This window comes from Amphiura filiformis, chromosome 4, assembly GCF_039555335.1.
Source record: "Amphiura filiformis chromosome 4, Afil_fr2py, whole genome shotgun sequence".
Classification (NCBI taxonomy): Eukaryota; Metazoa; Echinodermata; class Ophiuroidea; order Amphilepidida; family Amphiuridae; genus Amphiura; species Amphiura filiformis.
Window position 1 is genome coordinate 51,059,516 of NC_092631.1, and position 21,337 is coordinate 51,080,852.

Here is a 21,337-nt window from a genome sequence, read left to right on the forward strand (position 1 = left end):
ATCAATTGAAAATTTTGACCTTTCATATTGATGATATGGATTTTTTTCCCAAAAAGACCTAAAGTGGTTTCGGGAATCCTATCTTCAATACGAAAGGTCAAAATTTTCAATTGATCGTCGGCTTTTCATACCACCTACATACATTTTAAGTATAAATTATCAGATTTATAAAGTTTACTTCAAGTACTGGTAAATATCAAAAATATCAATTTTTAATGATTTGCCATAAAATGTGTATTACGTTGCGAATTTCAAAAAATCTAAATTACTTGATATCAGAAGGACATTCTTCGTATTCAGAATGCAATTCGATATGTCTGATGTGCTCTCATGTCCCACAATAAATACTGTCCAAACGTTCATACCCTTCCCTTAACTTTTGATTTAAACTTAATATATACAGGGTGTCCCAAAAAAGAGGCCCCTCATTGCGCCCTCTTTTTGCCTATTTCTGAAAAGTTGATCAAATAATTATATTTTGATATGTAAAGAAACCTTTAATTGTTAGCTTTAATAAACCAAAACAATTATTTCAATCGGTTCACAACTTTTGAAGATATGCCCCTTTAAAGACAAGTACAAGTTTTTCACTCTGTCCACGGATAGCAAACAGAGTGGTTGGGATGGGTCATGCTGTGGAGTGGCATGCAAGATCACCAGACCTCACACCACTTGATTTCTTCATTTGTGGCAAAATCTTAGATCTTTGCAAACGTATTACTGCTATATTCGCAAGTATCCGGCGCACAAGGTTGGTAGGCCTACGCAACGCAGTTGATGCAATGAAGTCTAGGGCTGAAACCTGTATTCGTCAAGGAGGCAACCAGGTAGAGGGCAGAGCAGCAGAGTAAACTCACTTCAAAAGAACCAAAGACAAACTAAACAGCGCTTTTCAGGGCTACATTTTATTCCAATAAAAGGAATGACTTATGTTGTCAATAAAAAGAAAGCAAGAAACAATAAAGTAAGAAACATTAATAAAACAAAAAATGCATAAAATAACCGAGAAAAACATAAGTAATTGCAAGTATAGCAAAAGAAGTCCATCCCACATCAATTTCGCCCAAATTAACAAAATCCATAACCCATAAACCCATAAAGCCCATTCCCTAAAATAAAGTTGTTATTTTATAAATTTATCATCGAGTAATGTTTTATATTCATGCATGGCATATGCACTCTTCAATCTTTGAAGTAGCCAAACCTCCTCCGTGGACAGAGTGAAAAACGGATACATTTCTTTAAAAGGGCATATCTTCAAAAGTTATGAGCCGATTGAAATAATTGTTGCGGTTTATTAAAGCTAACGGGTAAAGGCTTCTTTACATACCAACATATACTTCATCAACTTTTCGGAAATAGGAGAAAAAGAGGGCGCAATGAGGGGCCTCTGTTTTGGGACACCCTGTAGAAGCAACTTTCAAACTCTCTCGATTAGGAGGATCCGCAACATAAGAGCCGTTCAGAAGGTTCTATAACAGCTTACACGTGGAATCACTTCATACAAAATGGTACTGATAAGCCTAATTGGATTTCCTATCTGCCGATGACCAAGGTATTTGCATCAATATTTTTGTCAGTCGTCATCATGGTTTATTGTTTTTTATTCCATTTTAAACTCGTGAATCAGGCGGATCCGAAGCAGAAAAGCAGAACTGAAGACGCGGTCATTGCTTTCACATGGAAACATTTTATTGAAAATGGCACCGATGAACCCTACTGGCTTCTGCGCATGCCTATGACAAAGGTAGATCAAAAACAATTATATTTAGAACATTCTCAGTAAGATCCTACTTTTTCTCTTCGCGTATTGCCAATAAGTCCAGCACAATTTTCTTATAGACCACTTGTGTTCACAAATAATTGGCACAACCTTATTTGCCTGTTTGCACCGGCCCAGGACTAAAAAGATCCTACTTTTTCCCATCGCGTATTGCCAATAAGTCCAGCACAATTTTCTTATAGGCCATGTGTGTTCACAGATAATTGGCACAACCTTATTTGCCTGTTTGCACCGGCCCAGGACTAAAAAGATCCTACTTTTTCCCTTCGCGTATTGCCAATAAGTCCAGCACAATTTTCTTATAGACCATGTGTGTTCACAGATAATTGGCACAACCTTATTTGCCTGTTTGCACCGGCCCAGGACTAAAAAGATCCTACTTTTTCCCTTCGCGTATTGCCAATAAGTCCAGCACAATTTTCTTATAGACCATGTGTGTTCACAGATAATTGGCACAACCTTATTTGCCTGTTTGCACCGGTCCAGGACTAAAAGTAAGCCAGTTTTTAGGTGCCTCATGTAGATGTGAATGGTGAGAGAAATACCGTAAAACCTCGTCTACAAGCATATACGGTGCTTTTGTGAAAGCTAAATTAATCCAGGCGCCATCCATCGACTATAACACTTTTTAGAAAATAAATTACAGATACAAGTATATACAAACAACTTGAACAAGTACTATTGTAAGACCAAGCTACTGTATTGGGATATTTACAGCTGTTTCATATTAATTAATCTTTTATCAAAAATACTCTTTAGACGAAGTTTTACGGTACTTTATTCACTTTATCCTCATTTTGTTTATTGCAGTATATACTTACTTTACTCACAACAACTGGCTCTCCTGATAAATGTAAAATATGTTTCGAATCATTTAAATAAATTTCATTTTATGATCAGTGTATGTTTGTTTAATTCCAGGCAGCCGTTCGTGCTCTGGATACCATCACAGATATGACACATTCAGTCCGTCCAGATGTTAATATAAGTAAATTCATGGTTGCTGGTGCCTCTAAGGTGTGTTTTGTCCACATCATTCTTTTTTATTTGAAAATCTATTTATTACCGCACAGTTAGTTATTGCATAATGTAGACATTCTTTAACAGCTAATAAAAAGTATCCGTTAGCAACAAGAAAAGAACTCATGATACCAATATAGCTCTCGTCATCAGATTAATTAAGTATAACAATAATAACGGATATTTCCCTTATATATATATAATATTCTCCTTAGCGAGGATGGACAACCTGGACCACTGGTGCTGTTGACAAACGTGTCATTGGTATTGCTCCTGTCGTATTAGATGTTTTAAATATGGTTAAGGTATGTATCAAAAGCGTTACTCATTTGATACAAAGTTGTTGTTTTTTCAATCATGTAGCCATCTCGTAATTTTGCAGTAGTTTTTAGTACCATACTGTCAGAGAGAAGCAATTTTGTTTTCAAATATCAACTGCCTTTTTTGATAAAGCTAGCTTCAGTAACATATTAGGGATGCTACGTCATACACCAGGCACAAAAAGAAACTCGTCAGTTACAGTTATCCTTGCTATTCAACAACCTGCTAATTTTGGATTATTCTGAAATATACATTTTGTTAATCGAACGTTGCCTCCTCATTTGACCCATTGTTGGTGAAAATCGAACAAGAATTGACCAGTATATGCGCATCCAAACCCCCAAACCCCAAAATCAAAAGTTGCAATTTCAACTTTTTTCAATGGGAACGCATCGTTGTATTGCACACAAGCACAAGGGACCAATCAATTTAAAGCACACAATTATGTAACAGGCACAATTGAATCGTTAAAATTGCAACTTTTGATTTTGGGGTTTGGGGGTTTGGAGGCGCATATATTGGTCAATTCTTGCTCGATCTTTATGAAGAGGGCATCAAGTGAGAAATCAAAGTCCATTTAACAAAATGCATATTTCAGAATAATCCAAACTTATCAGGTTGTTGAAGAGAAAGGCTGACTATGATAATTGACGAGTTTCTTTTTGTGCCTGGTGTTTATCTTATAACTATTCGGGACTATTCTGCATTATAATCGTAAGTTCGTAACCCTAGTAACCCTGTAATGGCAAGCTGATTCCAACTACAAGATGTGTTAATTTACACCACTAATTCTTTAAAGACACTCAAGGACTCCCGAACATAATAGTCCAAATCGATCAACCTTATCATGAGTTTGGTCAAATCTATGTAATTTCCATGTGTTTTACGAAATTTTACAGAATCTTCATCACTTTTATCGATCGTTGGGTGGTTGGACATTTGCTTTTAGTGATTATTGGGAGGAAAATGTAACCAGAAATTTGGACAATCCTAATACACAGAAAATGGCTGATATCATAGATCCTTTAGGTGAGTACCAATAACATACATAGGTGATAACATCGAACACTTATTCAGGTTTTCTTTTTGTAACTATGATTCATTGAAGCAACTACTACCAATATCCAAACAGTTAGGTATTATATCGGGTATCATATCAAGACAAGATGATATTAATTCTTAAATCTCACTTTCTCGGGAAATGCAAGTACACTGTTCCTTGCTAAATCCCGGCGCCAAATGCAAAACTTATTCAGTAAAGAGTCTCAAACCAATTAAATAATAAGTTCTATAGTCAGTCCGGTCCGACTGCCTGATCAGGAAGTACTGCCGAATCAGGCAGTATGTTGCCGAGTCAGGCAGTATGGTATCCCACAATGCAATGCTCTATTTCAAATAGAGCATCTTTTGATATGCCATTATTTCTTGGTTTAGAGTAAAGAAGTGGGTAAAATGTATAACATTATCAATGAATGTACAATTAGTAGTAATTTTTCATCAATTTTAGTTAAAATAAAGTTAATTTGCATATTTAAATCAAATTTTTTTTAAACCGTTAGAAATTGTTTTTTTATTTACATTATTTTTCTCCCGGTGGAATTGTTTTTCGCCCGGTGAAAAATTGTCAACTTACATGTAGCTCATGTGTGTCAAAGTAAAATTTCCCCCGATCTTTTATAAAATCACTATGAACAATTTAGTCCTTAGTCTGTCGAATTCTGAAGGGTTACCAAAGCCTGTGTTGCCTAACTCGGCAACATGCTGCCTGATTCGGCAGTACTTCCTGATCAGGCAGTCGGACCGGACTGATAGTAGGAATTGAATTCCAATTGAATGAACGCAGCTTTCAACAACTGTATTCCATCCAACAGCGATCGTATATCGCGTATTTCAAACTGCAACGCGAATGCACGACCTTGGATACAATGCTAACCAATCACGAGTACGTTGGCATGGTTGGATTCACTTCCGCGTTACTCACGCACAGTCGCACACGCTGGCGTACATCGCGCAGTGTACGCAAAGAAACGTCACGCTATTGAAAGCTGCGTTCATTCAATTGGCATTCCTACTATACAGTTTGTCTACTCTGAAGTATAAAGTGACAACGCGCGCGTATACAGCGCGTTAACAGTGCTGCGTCTCTGCTGCAGGTATGCGTGCCTTCAAAGTCGGCACAATGTGTGCGTCCGCGTCGGTACTTTGTACTTCAGAGTAGACTGACTATAGTGCAGTCATATCTGTAGATATTCGTCAACATCTGCTTGCAATTTCAGAAAGATGATTTTATGAATTAAACATAATTTCCATCATACCCATTCTCGTTCCAGCATACAAAGACAGGCTTACTATGCCCAAGTATATCATAACTACCTCTGGAGATGAGTTTTTCTTACCTGACGATTCTCACTATTACTTCGATCAAATGAAAGGAAAAACATACATGAGGTAAATCGATTTGCTCAATTGGTGCGTATATTACCGCCATGTTTACTTCCCGTCAACATAGTACGTTTTGTGCATTCACATTATAGATGAGAGAACTTCTCATATCTTCTCTGCTTATATTTAGAAGCGTCGTGCGATATTATCGATCACCCCGTAGCTTTTATAAAAAAACCAAGTGAGAGTAATGTCCTTTTTTGAGCAGTCGGGGATGAGTTTCGTAACTCATTAACTAAACAATGCTTTTAACAGCTATAATCTTCTTATACAAATGTTATAGTAATGGTTTGTTTTTATATAAACGAGAAAAAAAAGACACCCTGTTCAACGGACCCGACCTGCCCAAATTTTTAAAACTTGGCAACAACCTTTTGTCCTGCTCAACTGAATACAGACTCAAATATCTTAATATTTTGAAAACGTTTGATTTTAAGTATCTGATTATTTGGCTCTGTGATTCATACTCATACTTGTTAATAGTGATGTAATTCTCAATTCTTAACCAACTTATAACACGAATAAAGTAATATAACATTAATATTAACCCCAACTCCCTCTCTGCTCTTTGCCTAAGTGGAAGGAAAGAAGGAAGGAAGGGAGAAAGAAGATTAAGACAAAAGTTGTTTTCCCCGCCCGGTACTTGGCCAACCGACCCTTACCAGTAGAACGGGTATAGCAAGCCACGTGTGTGACCGTGGCCCGGATAACAGTCTCGTGCCTATATGTGACCGTCCACGGCGAATGAGCCGTAAATTCCTCCACCGGTCAATTTTGTTTTATTTCGTGTTTAAAAATAAACATCATAAACTTAAAATGGTATATCATTTGACTTCAAACGATATCCAGAAGCGGAGTTATGGTTAGTTAAACTTTGCTCCTTCAACAAAATTATAGCTTTTTCCGTTTCTATGTGTGTCTTTTTTTCCACATTGCTGGCAATAAATATCAAACAGTCATAATTGGCGGTCATTTCAAATCATCCCCAAGTCAACGAGGTTTAAGAAGGTTATCTCATTGTTAATTGTTGGTTATGCATACCTATACAAATAACCCACCACTTGAAAAGGATTTAGCAAAAGCAAACAAAGACCAGAGCTATTAAAAGTTCTATAGCCATCTAAGGTAGAAGCTTATTATCCACTTCAATAATAGGATTATTGATTGGTGTTGTGACTATCAAAATAAGACAGATGTCGCGGCAGCTTAAGTGACCGATGAATACGACCTTCGTACACATTTTACACCATAACTCAGAATACAATTTAGGGAATTTACGGCTCGTTTGTGCTGCCGGGTCACATATGTAGTTTGGCATGATTACGCGATCGAATCACGTCGGATGGATGGTCTTGCAGTCGCTTCGTGCTGTATAGTTTTGTATGATCTACAGTAGTAGAGTTAAGGTTAATATGAGGCATACACACACTAAACGAAGAGAGTAACATGTCGTGGAGTAACATGCCGTGAAGTAACAAAACACAGTTTTTGCCACAACTCATCACCAGAGTAAATTTGACCCAACGAAATATAGTAACTAGAATGTATTTCCGAATAAAATTTAATCAACTATTGCGTGGTTAGTTTTACGTAAATAGGTGACTTGGAACAAATGTTATCAATGGATTGACAAGTAAATTAATGTAAAAATACATTTTAAAAGCTGTATTCCATAACAGGTTTTGAATTATTTTCAACATGTTCAAAGTCTACTACATCTCTTGATTTCTTGAATTATCTTGCTATACTCAATTATAGGCTATTATAGCATAAAATCGAGCCATTCAATTTAATCATATTTTTTCCATTGTGGGTCAGTGACACATTTAATGGCAAAAGACGTCAATTTTAGAGTTACGTTTTGTCCTTGTAGTTTGTCACGTAGTGTCAATGCTGATTTAATGAAGGCCACTAGACAGTAGAAAATATATAATTTTAATAAAGCTACCAGACATATAGTAAACAGGAAACGACGTGGACAGAGTGCACCCCCACCCCCGACTAAAAATGAAAGTGAAAATCGGAAAGGCAAAGGAAAGAAAAGAGGCAAGTAGCCCGTTTCTACCAAAAATTCACCCCGATCATGGGCCAAAATTTTGCGCGCTTGCACACTTTGTACCAATAAAGCCCATTCACCCCAATCATGGGCCAAAATTTTTGCGCGCTCGCGCACATTTGCCCAATAAAGCCTTTTTTGGAAGCTCGAAGACTTTTACAGTCGCTCTCTAAAGGTATTGTATATGTATCCCACCGATGATAGCGGTGCAAAATGATGCAACCGGCAAATTTATTTTCGTCTTTGCATCCAATTTTTTTTTTTGCTCCACCCTACCAAGAAAGCTGGCCACGACCCTGAAACTTGTAATACCTTTTGAAACCAGACCGATCTTAATTTAGACGCGTCTATGTTTCAGATATGACAAGCCCGGGGGGGCACTTGACTTTAGAAGTGACGGGTATGTGCCTACCGGCGTCGCGAAGTAGGGGCATATCGGTAACAAAGCATTATTTTTAAAAAGGAGATCATTGGGAACAAACAAAATAAAAAAGGGGTCATTGGGTATAATAGTTTGAAAAAAGGGGTCATTGAGTTTAAGATTTCAAAAAAGGGTCATCGGGTAGAAAATTTGGAAAGTTTCGGCATAATTTTGAAAAAATGGAGCAAAATTTGAAAGTTTCGGCATTATTTTGGTACATTTTGATGATGCTATTCTAGGAAATCTAGAAAAAAGGGGGTCATTGGGTAGCTGCAACCAAAAAAAGGGGGTCATTGGGTAGCAGCAACTAAAAAAAAAAAGGGGGTCATCGGTAGAGTCGACTTCAAAAGAGGGGCCTATTGACAGGCACATACCGTCACTTCCAAAGGTTGAGTGCCCACCCCGGGATGACAAGAGGAATCAGAATTTAATGTGTCACAGAGGAAAACGCCCTTTCTTCAAATTCGTTGCCAGTATTTTGGATGATGACTCAAAATTTCATCGAATTTATTTTCTATTGCGTCTTAATTTAATGATATTATTATTTCAGAATTACACAAAATGCCGAACATTCATTGACTGGTCATCAAACTGACATTTTCTTGAATATACGCGGGTTTATGCTAGCTGTAGTTGAGGTAAGATGACTTCATCAATTGCAAGTATTCGCAAATATTAATGCTCTGCGTGCTAGCCATGCGCTTCAACGGAAAAAAGTTGAAGTTTTGAAATATTTTCTCAAAATATCAAGAGCTATTTTAAGAACTACTGAACCAATAATAGGCTTGTTTGTACTCATTTTAATGCATCTTTCATACTGATTCCAAATATGATCATGAAAGTTTACATTTATGAAATTTGTGAATTTAAAAAAAAAATTGAAACATGTCGTCTGCAGTCGACACCCGCGTGAAGAGAATTAAAGTTCATCACGATTGTCAGTAAAATATATTGTTCAAAATTCTTCAAAACAAATCCAAATTTTTTGTTACATACCTCGATTAATGACAGTGCCAACACTTAGCACTTTCAATTTGAGAAAGTGCTAAATACGACACTGATCGAGGTATGTAACATCAAGTATGGATTTGTAAGAAGAATTTTGAACTTTATAAACTGCTAGTATTTTGTTTATTGAAGCATAGCCTATATTTCAAGCAGCTACCAATATTAAAATTTCGCAATTTTCGAAAATTATTTTATTAAGTTTAATTATATTTATTTGTTTCAGGTCACTGTAGTTGTTCAGCAATTGAAATATATTGGAAACCGCTTTTTACTGTAAATATCGTTAATTAATCTACGCTCGTGCATTTATTTTTCAGGGTTGGAACTGGCCTGAAATGTCGTGGACCCGTTCAGAGGTAAATTAATTCGTATGTTTAGTTTTTCTACATATTATCATGAAACTATCATATTAAGATTCTTGTTAAGCCTTAGCCACTGGGAAATATATATGTAGTATGTAAATATTCAAGCTTTTTCTTGACATGATGATGTTCTATGCAATATCATATGTTATTGGTTCATACGGATCTGTTTTAACGCAGAACGTGTATTTCCACGAAAACTATATAAATGAAGCATGTGCTATTGATTATTATCATGATCATAATAGTAGATAATTAAATTGACCACAATACACAAATTTATTTGTCGAGCCATGAGTTTTTAAAATATTGGGCGAGGCGACACGACGTCGAGTCGAGCGCAATTAGAATTTTGTATTTTCCATGCAATTTTATATTGTGTTTTCAGACTACACTGTTAAAATACTGTTTAAAATCCTGCTGTTTAAAAAGACGTTGCTTAAAGTGTTGTTGTTTAAAGTATAGTGTTAAACAACATTGTTCAGTTTTTTGTTATAACATGTTGTCTTAAACAAGGTTGAACAAGTTTTAAACAATGTTGTTTATAAGTTTTAACAACTTGCACGATTTTAAGCAACCACTGTTTAAAAGTAAAATTAAACAATTTGTTTGAAAACTTTACAAATGTTACTTGAACTTTTAAACAAGTTGTTTCAAACAAGTTGTTGAATTTTTTAAACAAGGTTGAATGATACACCCGGTAAACAGCGGTTGTTTAAAATGTCAACAACTTGTTTAGTTTTGTTCTAAAAGTGTAGCCTTCTTAAGTATGTGAATAATGATACTGTCCAACTTATTGGTCAGCTGGACAGCTAGGAGATATTAAAAGGTATAGGATACAAGATTCGGAAAACATAATAAAAAATCATAATCGGCCGGCTGCGGTCGCAAGCTGCCTCCAATGACATCTGTCACTAGCTGAATTTCGAATCTTGATTTTCTAAGCTACTCATGTTGATCGTTCAAAAGAGTATCAATTTTGCAATGATTAACGTTTCTCTGTAGAATGGCACACACGGTAGCATTGAATTCCACACAAACGTTAAACCTGAAATTATAAACACATGGATGGCGCAGACTTTGGAGAGTGATGGACGGCGTGATTTCAGATTGGTTGTCGCCAAAGAAAGAGGATCATCAGAACCTGCGCCCCATGCCGTCATTTATGAAGCCTATCAAGTTGAAAATCCAGTAAGTTACCGATAAAAGGTCCCTTATTCATCTTTATGTGTAGTGAATAGTGATATGTTCTTGCTTACTTGCTCATTGTTGAAATGGTAAGAGCCCGCCTAATATCACTTTCACTTTGAATACGTTAAGTAGTAGTCAATAACTCACATATGATGCTATGGAAAAGATTAAAATAACCACCAATTTCCTCAGGAAGTGAAAGTACATAGTGCACTATAGGAGTAATAAGACTGCATAGAATATTAATGATTGTCTTATTCTAATGTATTGGCAGTATAGTCATTATTTACTTCAGCGAATCTTATATCTTCGTTTTGATTATTCCGCCGCTTTATAGATTTTTTTCCACCGCATTCAGCGTATCTTCCATACTTAAATCACATTCATATAAAATGTTATCCGCTACTTGCACATTTTTCGATTTTATTTCATTACATGGTAGCAGAAACTTTCATTTCCTGTTTTCCGTTTCGATGTACACATGTATAATAATTGTTTCTTCATGTTTGTATTATCTAGTCACCGGGTGTATATATTGCAACATTTGAACGACCTAGGGAAGGATGGCTCGGTTTCTTTATAAGAGTAAGTATTAACGGTAAACATCCTGTACCCAAACAGAACACGCAATTCTTGATAGTAGACCATTTAAGTGTTAGGAAAAAATAAAGTTTAAGTTTAAAGTTAAAGAAAAGATAAGGTTTTGAGCTAATTTAGGGTTCGTCTTAGAGTCTAAAATATTTGGGCATTATTTAATGACCTCACCCATCCCCACCCATCTCTACCCCAACTACCAATTTCTTGTGTGAACTGTGGAATGTTTATTGAAATGTTATAAATATTTACATTGGTTCTTTGCATATTCTTCTCCTCTTTCTTTTTTTTTTTTTTTTTTAAGTTTGTGTAATTGTATGTTGTAACTTTAGTAGGGCAGTGTAAGGGGGTGCTCGCTTCAGGCCTTTTGAGCATCTCCTCATTCACATTTTGTGTCTTTTATATATAGTTTGTATGTTGATTTGAATGAAAATAAAATGAGTAAAAAAGAAAGGGGAAAGGGATTCACACTTTTGTATACAGCTTTAAGGGAACCGGAATGAGCGTTTTGAGGGTTTCGACAGCATTTTTTGTGGGACATGAGAGCACATCAGACCTATCGAATTGCATTCTGAATACGAAGAATATCTTTCTGGTATCAAATAATTTTCATTTTATGAAATTCACGATATAATACAAATTTTATGACAAATTATTAAAATTTGATATTTTTCACATTTTGAGATATAACAGTCCTCGAAGTAAATTTTATAAATTTAATGATATAGTCTTAAAGTGTATGTAGCTGGGAGGAAAAGCCGACGATCAATTGAAAATTTTGACCTTTCATATTGAAGATATGGATTTTTTCCCAAAAAGACCTAATTTATTTTGGTGTTTTGATCGTCGGCTTTTCATCCCACCTACATACACTTTAGGTAGAAATCATCAGATTTATAAAGTTTACTTCGAGTACTGTTAAATATCAAAATTATCAATTTTTAATGATTTGCCATAAAATGTGTATTACATTGCGAATTTCAAAAATCAAAATTATTTGATATCCGAAGGCCATTCTTCGTATTCAGAATGCAATTCGATATGTCTGATGTACTCTAATGTCCCACAATAAATACTGTCCAAACGTTCATACCCCTTCCCTTAAGCTGATGCGGGCATTCCCTGGGTAAAGATAACTGAACTGTTCAATAATAATCAACCACTGTCAGGGGGCATTAAGCCTATTTTAGTCATGAATGCATACAACAGTTACAACTAATCTTAAATTTTACTTATCCAGCATTCTTCTTCTTGTTGTTGATTATAAAGTTCTGTTGAATGATCAAATTAAATTACTCAGGACAAGACGAACATGTTTTAGCAGATCCAAAATCTGCTCCCTATTTTGACATGCCGAAAGCCCAATTTCCCAATTCAGTCTGCTAAATAATTGTATTTTATAATAATACTCGTACTCTTCTTGACTTTTGTAGGCTACTTACGCTGGACCAAGAGACAATACATTCCTAGAGTTTACAACAGAAGCTAACATTATACCTGACGGGGTATTTCCAGTACCAGATTGCCACGGAGAAGACTGTTTTGGGACACTAGTCTAAAATATATTTGCAGAAATGCAAATGTTGCAAAATGATTGTGAGACTTTGAAAGGACATTAATCTGTTGAATTAGAGCGGACGTTACTGTAGCCTATAGCTATACTTTAAAGACCGAATTAAAGAGACTAGTTTGCGTCTGACGTCAGGGCCAAGGCGCGGCGTGATTGGTTGCTGACCTGCGCAGTACAGCATTATTTGGTCTAGTTGACAGTACGTCATACGCAAACTAGTCTTTTTTAATTCGGACTTCAATATTATGAGCGGGTCAAATTAGATAAAATTAATGATGTCACAAACCGTGCAATTAAATACATGAAACGAAAGTGATACAAGTGGCAATTTAAATTGCTAAATTGTTATATAACATTTTACCAAAGATGTTTTGTAGTTTTCATTGTTTTGTGGCCTTTTGAAATTAATAATACCGTTGCATATAATACGTTTTCTACATGCAATGAAAACTTATATGACCGCAGGTTATTCTTGGGATATACATTGCAGAATCGATTTGTTATCTACATGAATGTATAAACGAATCCAACGAGCCAAGTGGTGGTCAGAATTCGCCCATTTCCGCACTTAAAGGCCCATTCAGTGATTTGCTCATCCAGACGATCGTAAAAATCATCAAAATTCAGATTTTGGTACCTTTGTATTTGTTTTAGATGTGCTAACATAGCCTGCTAGTGGTTCGGTCGAAAGCCGTGTATTTTAAACAAAATAAAGCATTTACATGAATCTGGACTTTTGATACTGACAGTACAAAAAGTCTGACTCGAGATCGAAAGAAGCTCACTCTCCACCATACCAACACGCGTTGTGTATTGTTTCTACTACTTATTACATCAGTAGCTACTATTTTAAACAAAATACACAATTTTAACTGTTTTTCATATTTGAATTGACCGTTAGTTTGCCTCGGTGACGTTTAATTGCTTATTTTGTTTTCTACTACAAAATTAAGCGTCTGTTACTCTGTTTTAAATCAATTTAGACTCTACTTCCCCCGTGTTAGAAACACTGGACTAGAAAGTTTTTCCAGTCGATTGGTGGCGCACTGTACGAAAATCTCGATTTTCTCGAGTCGATCTGAGTTGAAGTAGAAAACCTTTCTAAAACTTCTGTTTTTGACTAATTTGTCGATGTATTCAGGGAAAAGTGGTTTAATGAAATTCTGTAGACTTATTCTTTATTTCTAAGCAACTCTGACAAATTTCCATTTTTTAAATATTCCTGTGAAATCACTGAAAGGGCCTTTAACTGGTGGATAAAATCCAGTTACAATCAATCTTATATATAGAGGTTATCCACTTTACTCATGCGTGAAAGGCGCTGGTACGAAGTTCCCGTAGTATTCCTCATTTAAACCAATTCAATGCACGACCTCGGAGTTACCTGCATGACTTTGGCGGTCTATTTTGAAACAGTCATGGTTGCACATGCAGGTACAAATGTACTTCTTTTGAAAGTCCTAAACAAGGTATAGGCAGCTTATAGAACACGGATAACCTCTATTGTAATGTGTTTTAAACTTTCATCATTCTTTTGTCTACGTGTACATGGTGTAACACGGGTGATGTAGTTTAAAATCCCCGCCAAAGCTGCATCATTTCACGTTTCAGTATGATGGAACCCAGCAATGTCTGCCATTGAGTTGTAGGAATGAGTGAAACTGGATTCGTCTATAGAGGAATCCAATTTCACGCATTCCTACACCTCAATGGCAGCCATATTTGGGTCCCCGTCGGTTCCATCTCACCTAAAATGTGAAATGATGCGGCCTTGGAGGGTATTTTAAACTGCATTCTATTACCCGTGTTACACGTAGACAAAAGCATGATGACAGTTTACGACACAAAAGAATCTAACATCGAATTTTAAGCGGCTTTAATCCACCCAATTAGGCAGTCATGGCCTACAAAATCCTGACCATGACTTGGCTAGTTATCTGAGGGACCATTTAAAGAAGTAACGTAAATTTCAATTTATAGACGTTGAATCGTCACGGTGTTATTCTAGTGGAGATTTTTATCCTTTTGTAAAACGTTGAAAATAAATTTGATCATATTTTTATTCGTCTAAAAGTGTAAAATGTCATTCTTTTTGGAGTGGTCATACAAATCACTTCAAAATTTCCACTCTTTTTACATTAAGAGAATAGTGTTTATACCACATGTGGCTTTTAACTCAACGAAATGGTCCCTCAGATCACTCCAAAACAATAAAACAAATTTTACATTATTTTATAAAATTGTGTTTATACCACCTTTGTCTCACTCAACATATAAAGTACTATTGATGTTTTCTATCTTGAACTTGTAGAGTGCAATTATATTATATAATTATGTGCCATAATATACACGAATGGATATACCATTTTTAGTTTCGATCTCAGGTATCCTGACTTCAGGTCACCCGGTGCCTTTAATGCAGTAACTAATCCGGGCAAAATGATAATCACATTGTTACCATGGCTACAGTATATGTAATTTTCAATCAAATTAAGAGGAAATGCAGTTTTGCTTGTGGATATTTGAAAACGTAAAAATATAAGATATTTCGAGGGAATGGTAGATTGTTACCGATGCTGATTTTTTTCTTTTTCTTTTATACAAATTGATGTTTAAAAATGCATCAGCATTTAAAAAAGGTGAAATATGGATGGCTGATATCGGATATCTAAACTTAGACAAAATCATCCAATTCATATTTTCCATTTAAGTTTGTGAGTGTGTTAAATACTATTAAAGCTAGTAGTAAAACCGAGAGCGATCTAATAAGGATTACATTTACATCTGACATTTTCGTCACGGTTCTGTCCGTACGGACTAGGAACACGCATTATTAAATGCAGCTTACATAACAAATAGCTAATGAGAATGTTTTAGCCTTTTTCGTCACATTAAAAAATATTTCTACAGATTCCAAAGAATATTTACGGTTTCATGTGGATCCCTAATAACGCCTTCAAATGAAATAAAACAATATTGCATTTTTAGATATGACGTTACTGTCACTCGCTTCATAATTAGTGAAATCGGCCACGAAAATCTCTTGCTTTTCTCTTTAAATCCTCAGCTATTTAAAGCGCATTCTGGCACATTCACTTTAATCATTATAGCCACATGGATTTTCCATTTAACATGATGCAACACAATGATGACACTGAGTCATGTGAGAATCCCTGCGATATTAATAAATCTGACTGAGGGGAGATATAATACAACGGAGATTTAGCAGCCCGTAATTGCCTCGTCGGCGAAAACCTAGGTGTCAAGATTGCTGATTTTGGCCTTGCATTGGACATGTATAGCACCGGCACGAAGAAAGTTCCCAAAAGAAAACAACTGTCGTTTCGGTGGATAAGCTTGGAAACTTTGACTGATGAGACGGTGCACAGACATGTGGGTGCTAACATTTTATGTTCTATAAAAGGTTTTATAAAGTTTAATAAATAAGGTGGCAAATTCTTGCCATGAATGTTTATGAACTATATAAAATTGACCTTTGAATTTGAATATATATCATACGATATGATACTTCAGATGGTTTTTTTTTTGGCGTGTTTCTGTATGAGTATCTTTCTTCACACATTTAATTGGATAACTCCAGGAAACTCGCAAGAGAGCTTAAACGAGGATACCGATTGGAAAAGCCTCAGTGCTGTTCAGATCATATGTAGGTACAGCAAAGGCGCTGACAAAGCATAAGCCATAATCGGACCATGAAGATAGTAGTTACTTCCTGCTCGGGCCAAAGCTCGGGCGTAGCAAGAGCATCAGGGGCCCATGGACAAGGAGCAGTATGGGGGCCCTGGGCTAGGCCAAAATTTGGAGGCGCGAACTCACGTGCCGAGGAAGGCATGTGCACTTAAGTCAGTGGCCAAGTTTTGGTTTACGTATAATACAGGGGAGAACTAACATATTTTATTCCGATGTTACTAGGACATTTGCGCCGCACAAAGCACGCAAAAAAAAAAAATTTTACAAGTTTGCCCTATTTTGGCCAAAAACATGCTGTTATTGGGGTGTAAAGAAAGCTGCACAGGGGAATTTTTGGGCCTCCTAAATTTTTGGGGCCCTGGACCTGGGCCCATCAGGCCTAATTGGTACATCCGGCCCTGCTTTTCCATTATCAGCCCTTATTTAATTTTCGCTTTTGTGCTCGGGGCCCCTGAACCCTTGGGGCCCATGGACTTCGTCCACCCTGTCCCCCCGCTTGCTACGCCCTTGGTAATCGATAGAGACACTAACCCCTTTGTCCTGTAAATTTGACTTTGTAGGGAAGCAGGTTGTCAGTTAATGTGGCTCATGTTTTCCCTATAGATGTGTTATTAAATTATCTTTCTTCACACATTATGAATTACTGTTAGTGCCACAGTGGTGCACCTTTTGATTTAAAGGGGAGATGGGATTTTTTTTAATAAAAAAAAGCTTCGACAATTTTAGTGAGACGAAAAAAGAAATTCACCTCACTGATGAGTAAAAATAGCTGAAATACCGTTGACAGATTTAGGATAAACATTAAGTTTATTTCACGAGTCAAGCAACTATATTATTCATTTCAGCGATATCATGTTAAGCTGTTGGAAGAAAACCCCAGACGACCGTCCTAATTTCACTGGTCTAGTGAATGCATTCAATGATATGCTGAGCAACATGAGAAGACAACACTCAATTGAGTTGCCATATAAATTTATATGTTCCACCAAATGTAAGTTCTCACCAGCACTGATTGAGTCACCAACATACTTAAACACCCGCCCACATACCAACACTACCCACACACCAACACACTTCATTATTCATCTAAACCCCCACCCCAGTTTTAAAGAAAACGTTTTGCAAAAAAAGCTATGTGCTATGCGCTATGCGGTTGCTTTTAGTAAAATAATCTATAAATACTACGCGAGGTTTTTTATTGTATTTTTAGCTCATTTTCCCCCAACGCACCATTTAAAAAAATATTTTTGAGGTCTAATGTGCCACATGGTAATGTATGGCAATGTGCGTTTTATGTAGGTATTTTACATTGTCAAAGCGATAATTGACTGAGGCCATCTTGATGCAATGCTAATACAAGTTCACATAGAAAATTGGGGATATAAACCTGTACCGAAATATTTTTGTCCTTACTCGCTCTACAGGTATAACAAGTAAAACCTCAGCACACAAGAGTTCACGAGACTGGTAATAGTTTACCAATCTGGTTACAGACTTATTATTATTCACCCTGTTTAATCTCAATAATTGGAAAACACAGAGAGCTGTAACCCTAAACACATTTGAGTTTTGACCAGCACACCCTTACCATTTTACATTTTTATGAACATTTTAGACAGTCAGCGGAGAATCTGTTCATGAAGGCGAGTTTGTTCCAGAAGATGATTTAAATCCGAACACCAAGCCTGGCGAATCAGATGTGAGCGGAATAACTTTTCAGGCAGAAGGTTTCTTCCGAGACCTAGATTCAGATTTCAACACACAATCCGAGTCTACCAAGCCTAGCAAATCAGATGTGAGTGGAGCAACTTTTCAGGCAGAAGCTTTCTTGCGAGACCCAGATTCAGATTTCAACACGCAATCTGGATACCAGTGGCCAGATGCAGAGGACAATCCACAACACTACGACATCAAGAGATTTCCTGATGATGATGCCAACACGGACGAAAGTTCTTCAAGTAGCAGCAGTTATCAAATAAAACAAAGTATCGTATCACAAACCTGCGATGAACCGCCAACTGAAGATGGCGATAGTATTGTTGGCAATATCACTTTGTATTGATATATTGCGTATCATTATGCCGGATATTGTAAAGTTATAAATTTAAGAAAGAAAAAAAGCATATAACTTCCGCAGAAATACCTTAAAATTTATCGACAGTAAGATGACTATGATTACTTTTACTGGTTTGGTTTGGGTTTGATAAGCATTTCAGATCGTATTTTATGTACATAATATCGCATAACTAAAGCAAAATTTGAGTTGAAATATTCACTATGGACCACAATGGCCTCATGGCAAAAATAACCTATCCCTATAACACAAGTTATGCAAAATTATGCAACATTACGAACATTTGCCCAAAGCAACTTGACATCCAACGTTGCTAAATTTTGTACAACTTCGAGCAAAGGTAATGCAGCTTTGGGCATATTTGTCAACTTTGTGCAACTTTACACAAAGTTAATGTAGTTTTGTGCAACTTGGTCATTTTGGCCGTATTGGTCAAGTTTGGACATTTTCATAAGTGATGTGGGCCTGTTTATAAGCCATTAGCAAATAATGAGGGGATAAATTAATGACATCATTAATTGAAATTTCGTGAAAACAGAGCCTGAATAAAGATTACGCGACGCAACCTGTGGAAGCACTGATCTCGCAAGAAACTCCTAGTTTTAGCTGATAAAAACGTGGGTTTTTTCCAAGTTCTTTCTTCCGATTGTAATATCAAGATATGAATGGATTGGTATCAAGCTTTTCAAGGGGCTGTAGCTATACCCGAAGTTCACGTAATATGAGGGAGAAAAACGAGAGTTCATTTTCTCGGTGAAATGACGATTTGGGTACACAAAAACTCAATAAACTCAGCATCTATAGGTTAGTAATTATGCTCATTTCTTTTGGTCTATATTTTCAATTTTAGTCATCATCTTGTGCAGATTAGCGTGCGTGAATTTTCAAAAGGTATGAAAAGTTTCATATGTTGCTGAAAATTAAGCCAATATAAAACTAATAATAAAATAGCCGTTCCTGGGTGGAATGGAGTCTCAAGATTAAGGGAAAAAAATGTAATTTGTTTTGTTACATTGTATTAAAAATGATTTTTTTCTCCATAATTGTTGTTTTTACACCAAATCTGTATTTATATTACATTTTTTGATGTCTTACCTTTAAGGAAAGTACATTTTTACGTTTTGTGTCTTGACATGATTAAAAACTTATTTTTACTACATGCATGTCTGAGAGTGCGCAGCCACCTTGAGTAGCAAGTGGGTCTATATGGGACCCAAATATATTTTTGGAGCAGCGCCACCCAGGCGCGCTCCCTATTTAATTTCACCAAAACAACCTACAGACGAATGGTGGTTCTCCGTGACTTTCTTTGATACACCATTGAACAAACACGCGATAAATGAGCTTAAAATGAACCCAAAAATGCAGTTTAGTCTCACCCCGCACTGTATTTGCCACTATCGGAAACAGCACGACATAAACCGACTGATAATGAGACTGTATAATCTCTGTGACAACATTTTTGCGACACCCTTTAGTGAATGTTATTAATAAAAGGGTTCTGTTGAGCTCTGTATCATGATGATTGTTTCCTCACTAAGCAAATGCCTGTTCAGTAGATTCGACATTTGGGTCGTGCTGTGTATAGCATAATTGGGTCAATTAAGATTAAATTCGTTACAGAGAAGATAAGATGTGTTTCATGCAATATGATTCATCTGTCTTTCACATGATTATGGCTAGGCCTATATGTTGAATTGCACCACAAGTGGTATGCAGTGAAGGGTATGCATGATTGCTATATATTAGCCTACTATTCCTTAGCCATATTGCTAAAAGGGAACACTCCTTTGTATCGTTCGAAATATTGACATACAGTTCACTTGTACTGGTCATATAAACACTGCATTTGCCGTGATAAACTGAGGTGTTAGCAAAAACATAGTCATTTTCAAGACGAATAAAACATAGGCAACCTTGGCTCATGGGGCCCAATAAAATTGGATTGGACATTTACTCCTCATTGATATACTTCAAGTTGGATTTTTTCTACAACATAATTAACTACATTTTGCATCTAAACAGAATTCTATATGTTAACCTATAACCCTTATTTTTCTTACTGTTGTGAAATGAATATGCCTATTAGTACGTGTCAATGTTAGTCGGGATCATGGTGTCAACGGTCCACGCCTTTGTTGGTGGGGTGTGTGTAGATGTGGATGCGGAGCGGAGTGTGGGGTGCGTGTTTGGTGTGAGCTGAGGGTATTGGTTTCGTGCAACAGAGATTACTCTAAATTTGTTCCCCATATAGCCAAATGATGAACTTTGTCGCTGCTCATCCCTTTTTAAGGGATTTTTTATTTCTACATAGTGATTATACGCGCAAATTACACGAAACTGCGAAAAAGCATGGACGTCACAGTACCGACCTTAAGGGGAACCAAAGTATAATAATATGTAACCTGTTCCCACGAAATTAGCGTAAAGTTTTGAGATCTTGTAATTGTTGAGTTGCTGTTCTTTGTTAGCTTTTATTTGAAGACCCCTGTATAATCAGTGGTATGTCCTTTGCTGTTCCCGTTTACAAAGGACATATCATTGCCAATACATGTGTCTTCAAACAAAGAACAGCAACAGTTGGAGTTGCAGATTACTTTATAAATAGCAACCGCATAGAACATAGATTTTTTGCAAAATATTTTTTAAACTCTGGTGGGCAGGCACGTATCCAGGGGTGGGGCGAAGGGGGCGCGCGCCCTCCGGGTAAAAAAGGAGAGGGAGAGAAAGACCAAATGGCTTCGATTGGGCCTTCATTTTGGCAGAATTTCGGGCAAAATTTAT

General features: G+C 36.5%; 1 protein-coding gene across 1 annotated transcript in view; it reads left to right on the forward strand.

Annotated features, from left to right (window-relative positions):
• The window catches only part of LOC140151029 (autocrine proliferation repressor protein A-like), a 29,722-nt gene extending 16,381 nt beyond the window's left edge, over positions 1-13,341 (forward strand). The window contains exons 6-15 of the mRNA XM_072173218.1: positions 1,631-1,747; positions 2,705-2,800; positions 3,019-3,108; positions 4,024-4,153; positions 5,455-5,572; positions 8,594-8,681; positions 9,369-9,407; positions 10,419-10,604; positions 11,124-11,189; positions 12,632-13,341. Of these exons, the coding sequence (XP_072029319.1) occupies positions 1,631-1,747; positions 2,705-2,800; positions 3,019-3,108; positions 4,024-4,153; positions 5,455-5,572; positions 8,594-8,681; positions 9,369-9,407; positions 10,419-10,604; positions 11,124-11,189; positions 12,632-12,757 (1,056 nt within the window). The 3' untranslated portion in view covers positions 12,758-13,341. The remainder of the gene's footprint in view (positions 1-1,630; positions 1,748-2,704; positions 2,801-3,018; positions 3,109-4,023; positions 4,154-5,454; positions 5,573-8,593; positions 8,682-9,368; positions 9,408-10,418; positions 10,605-11,123; positions 11,190-12,631) is intronic.
• Positions 13,342-21,337: the final 7,996 nt, after the last annotated feature.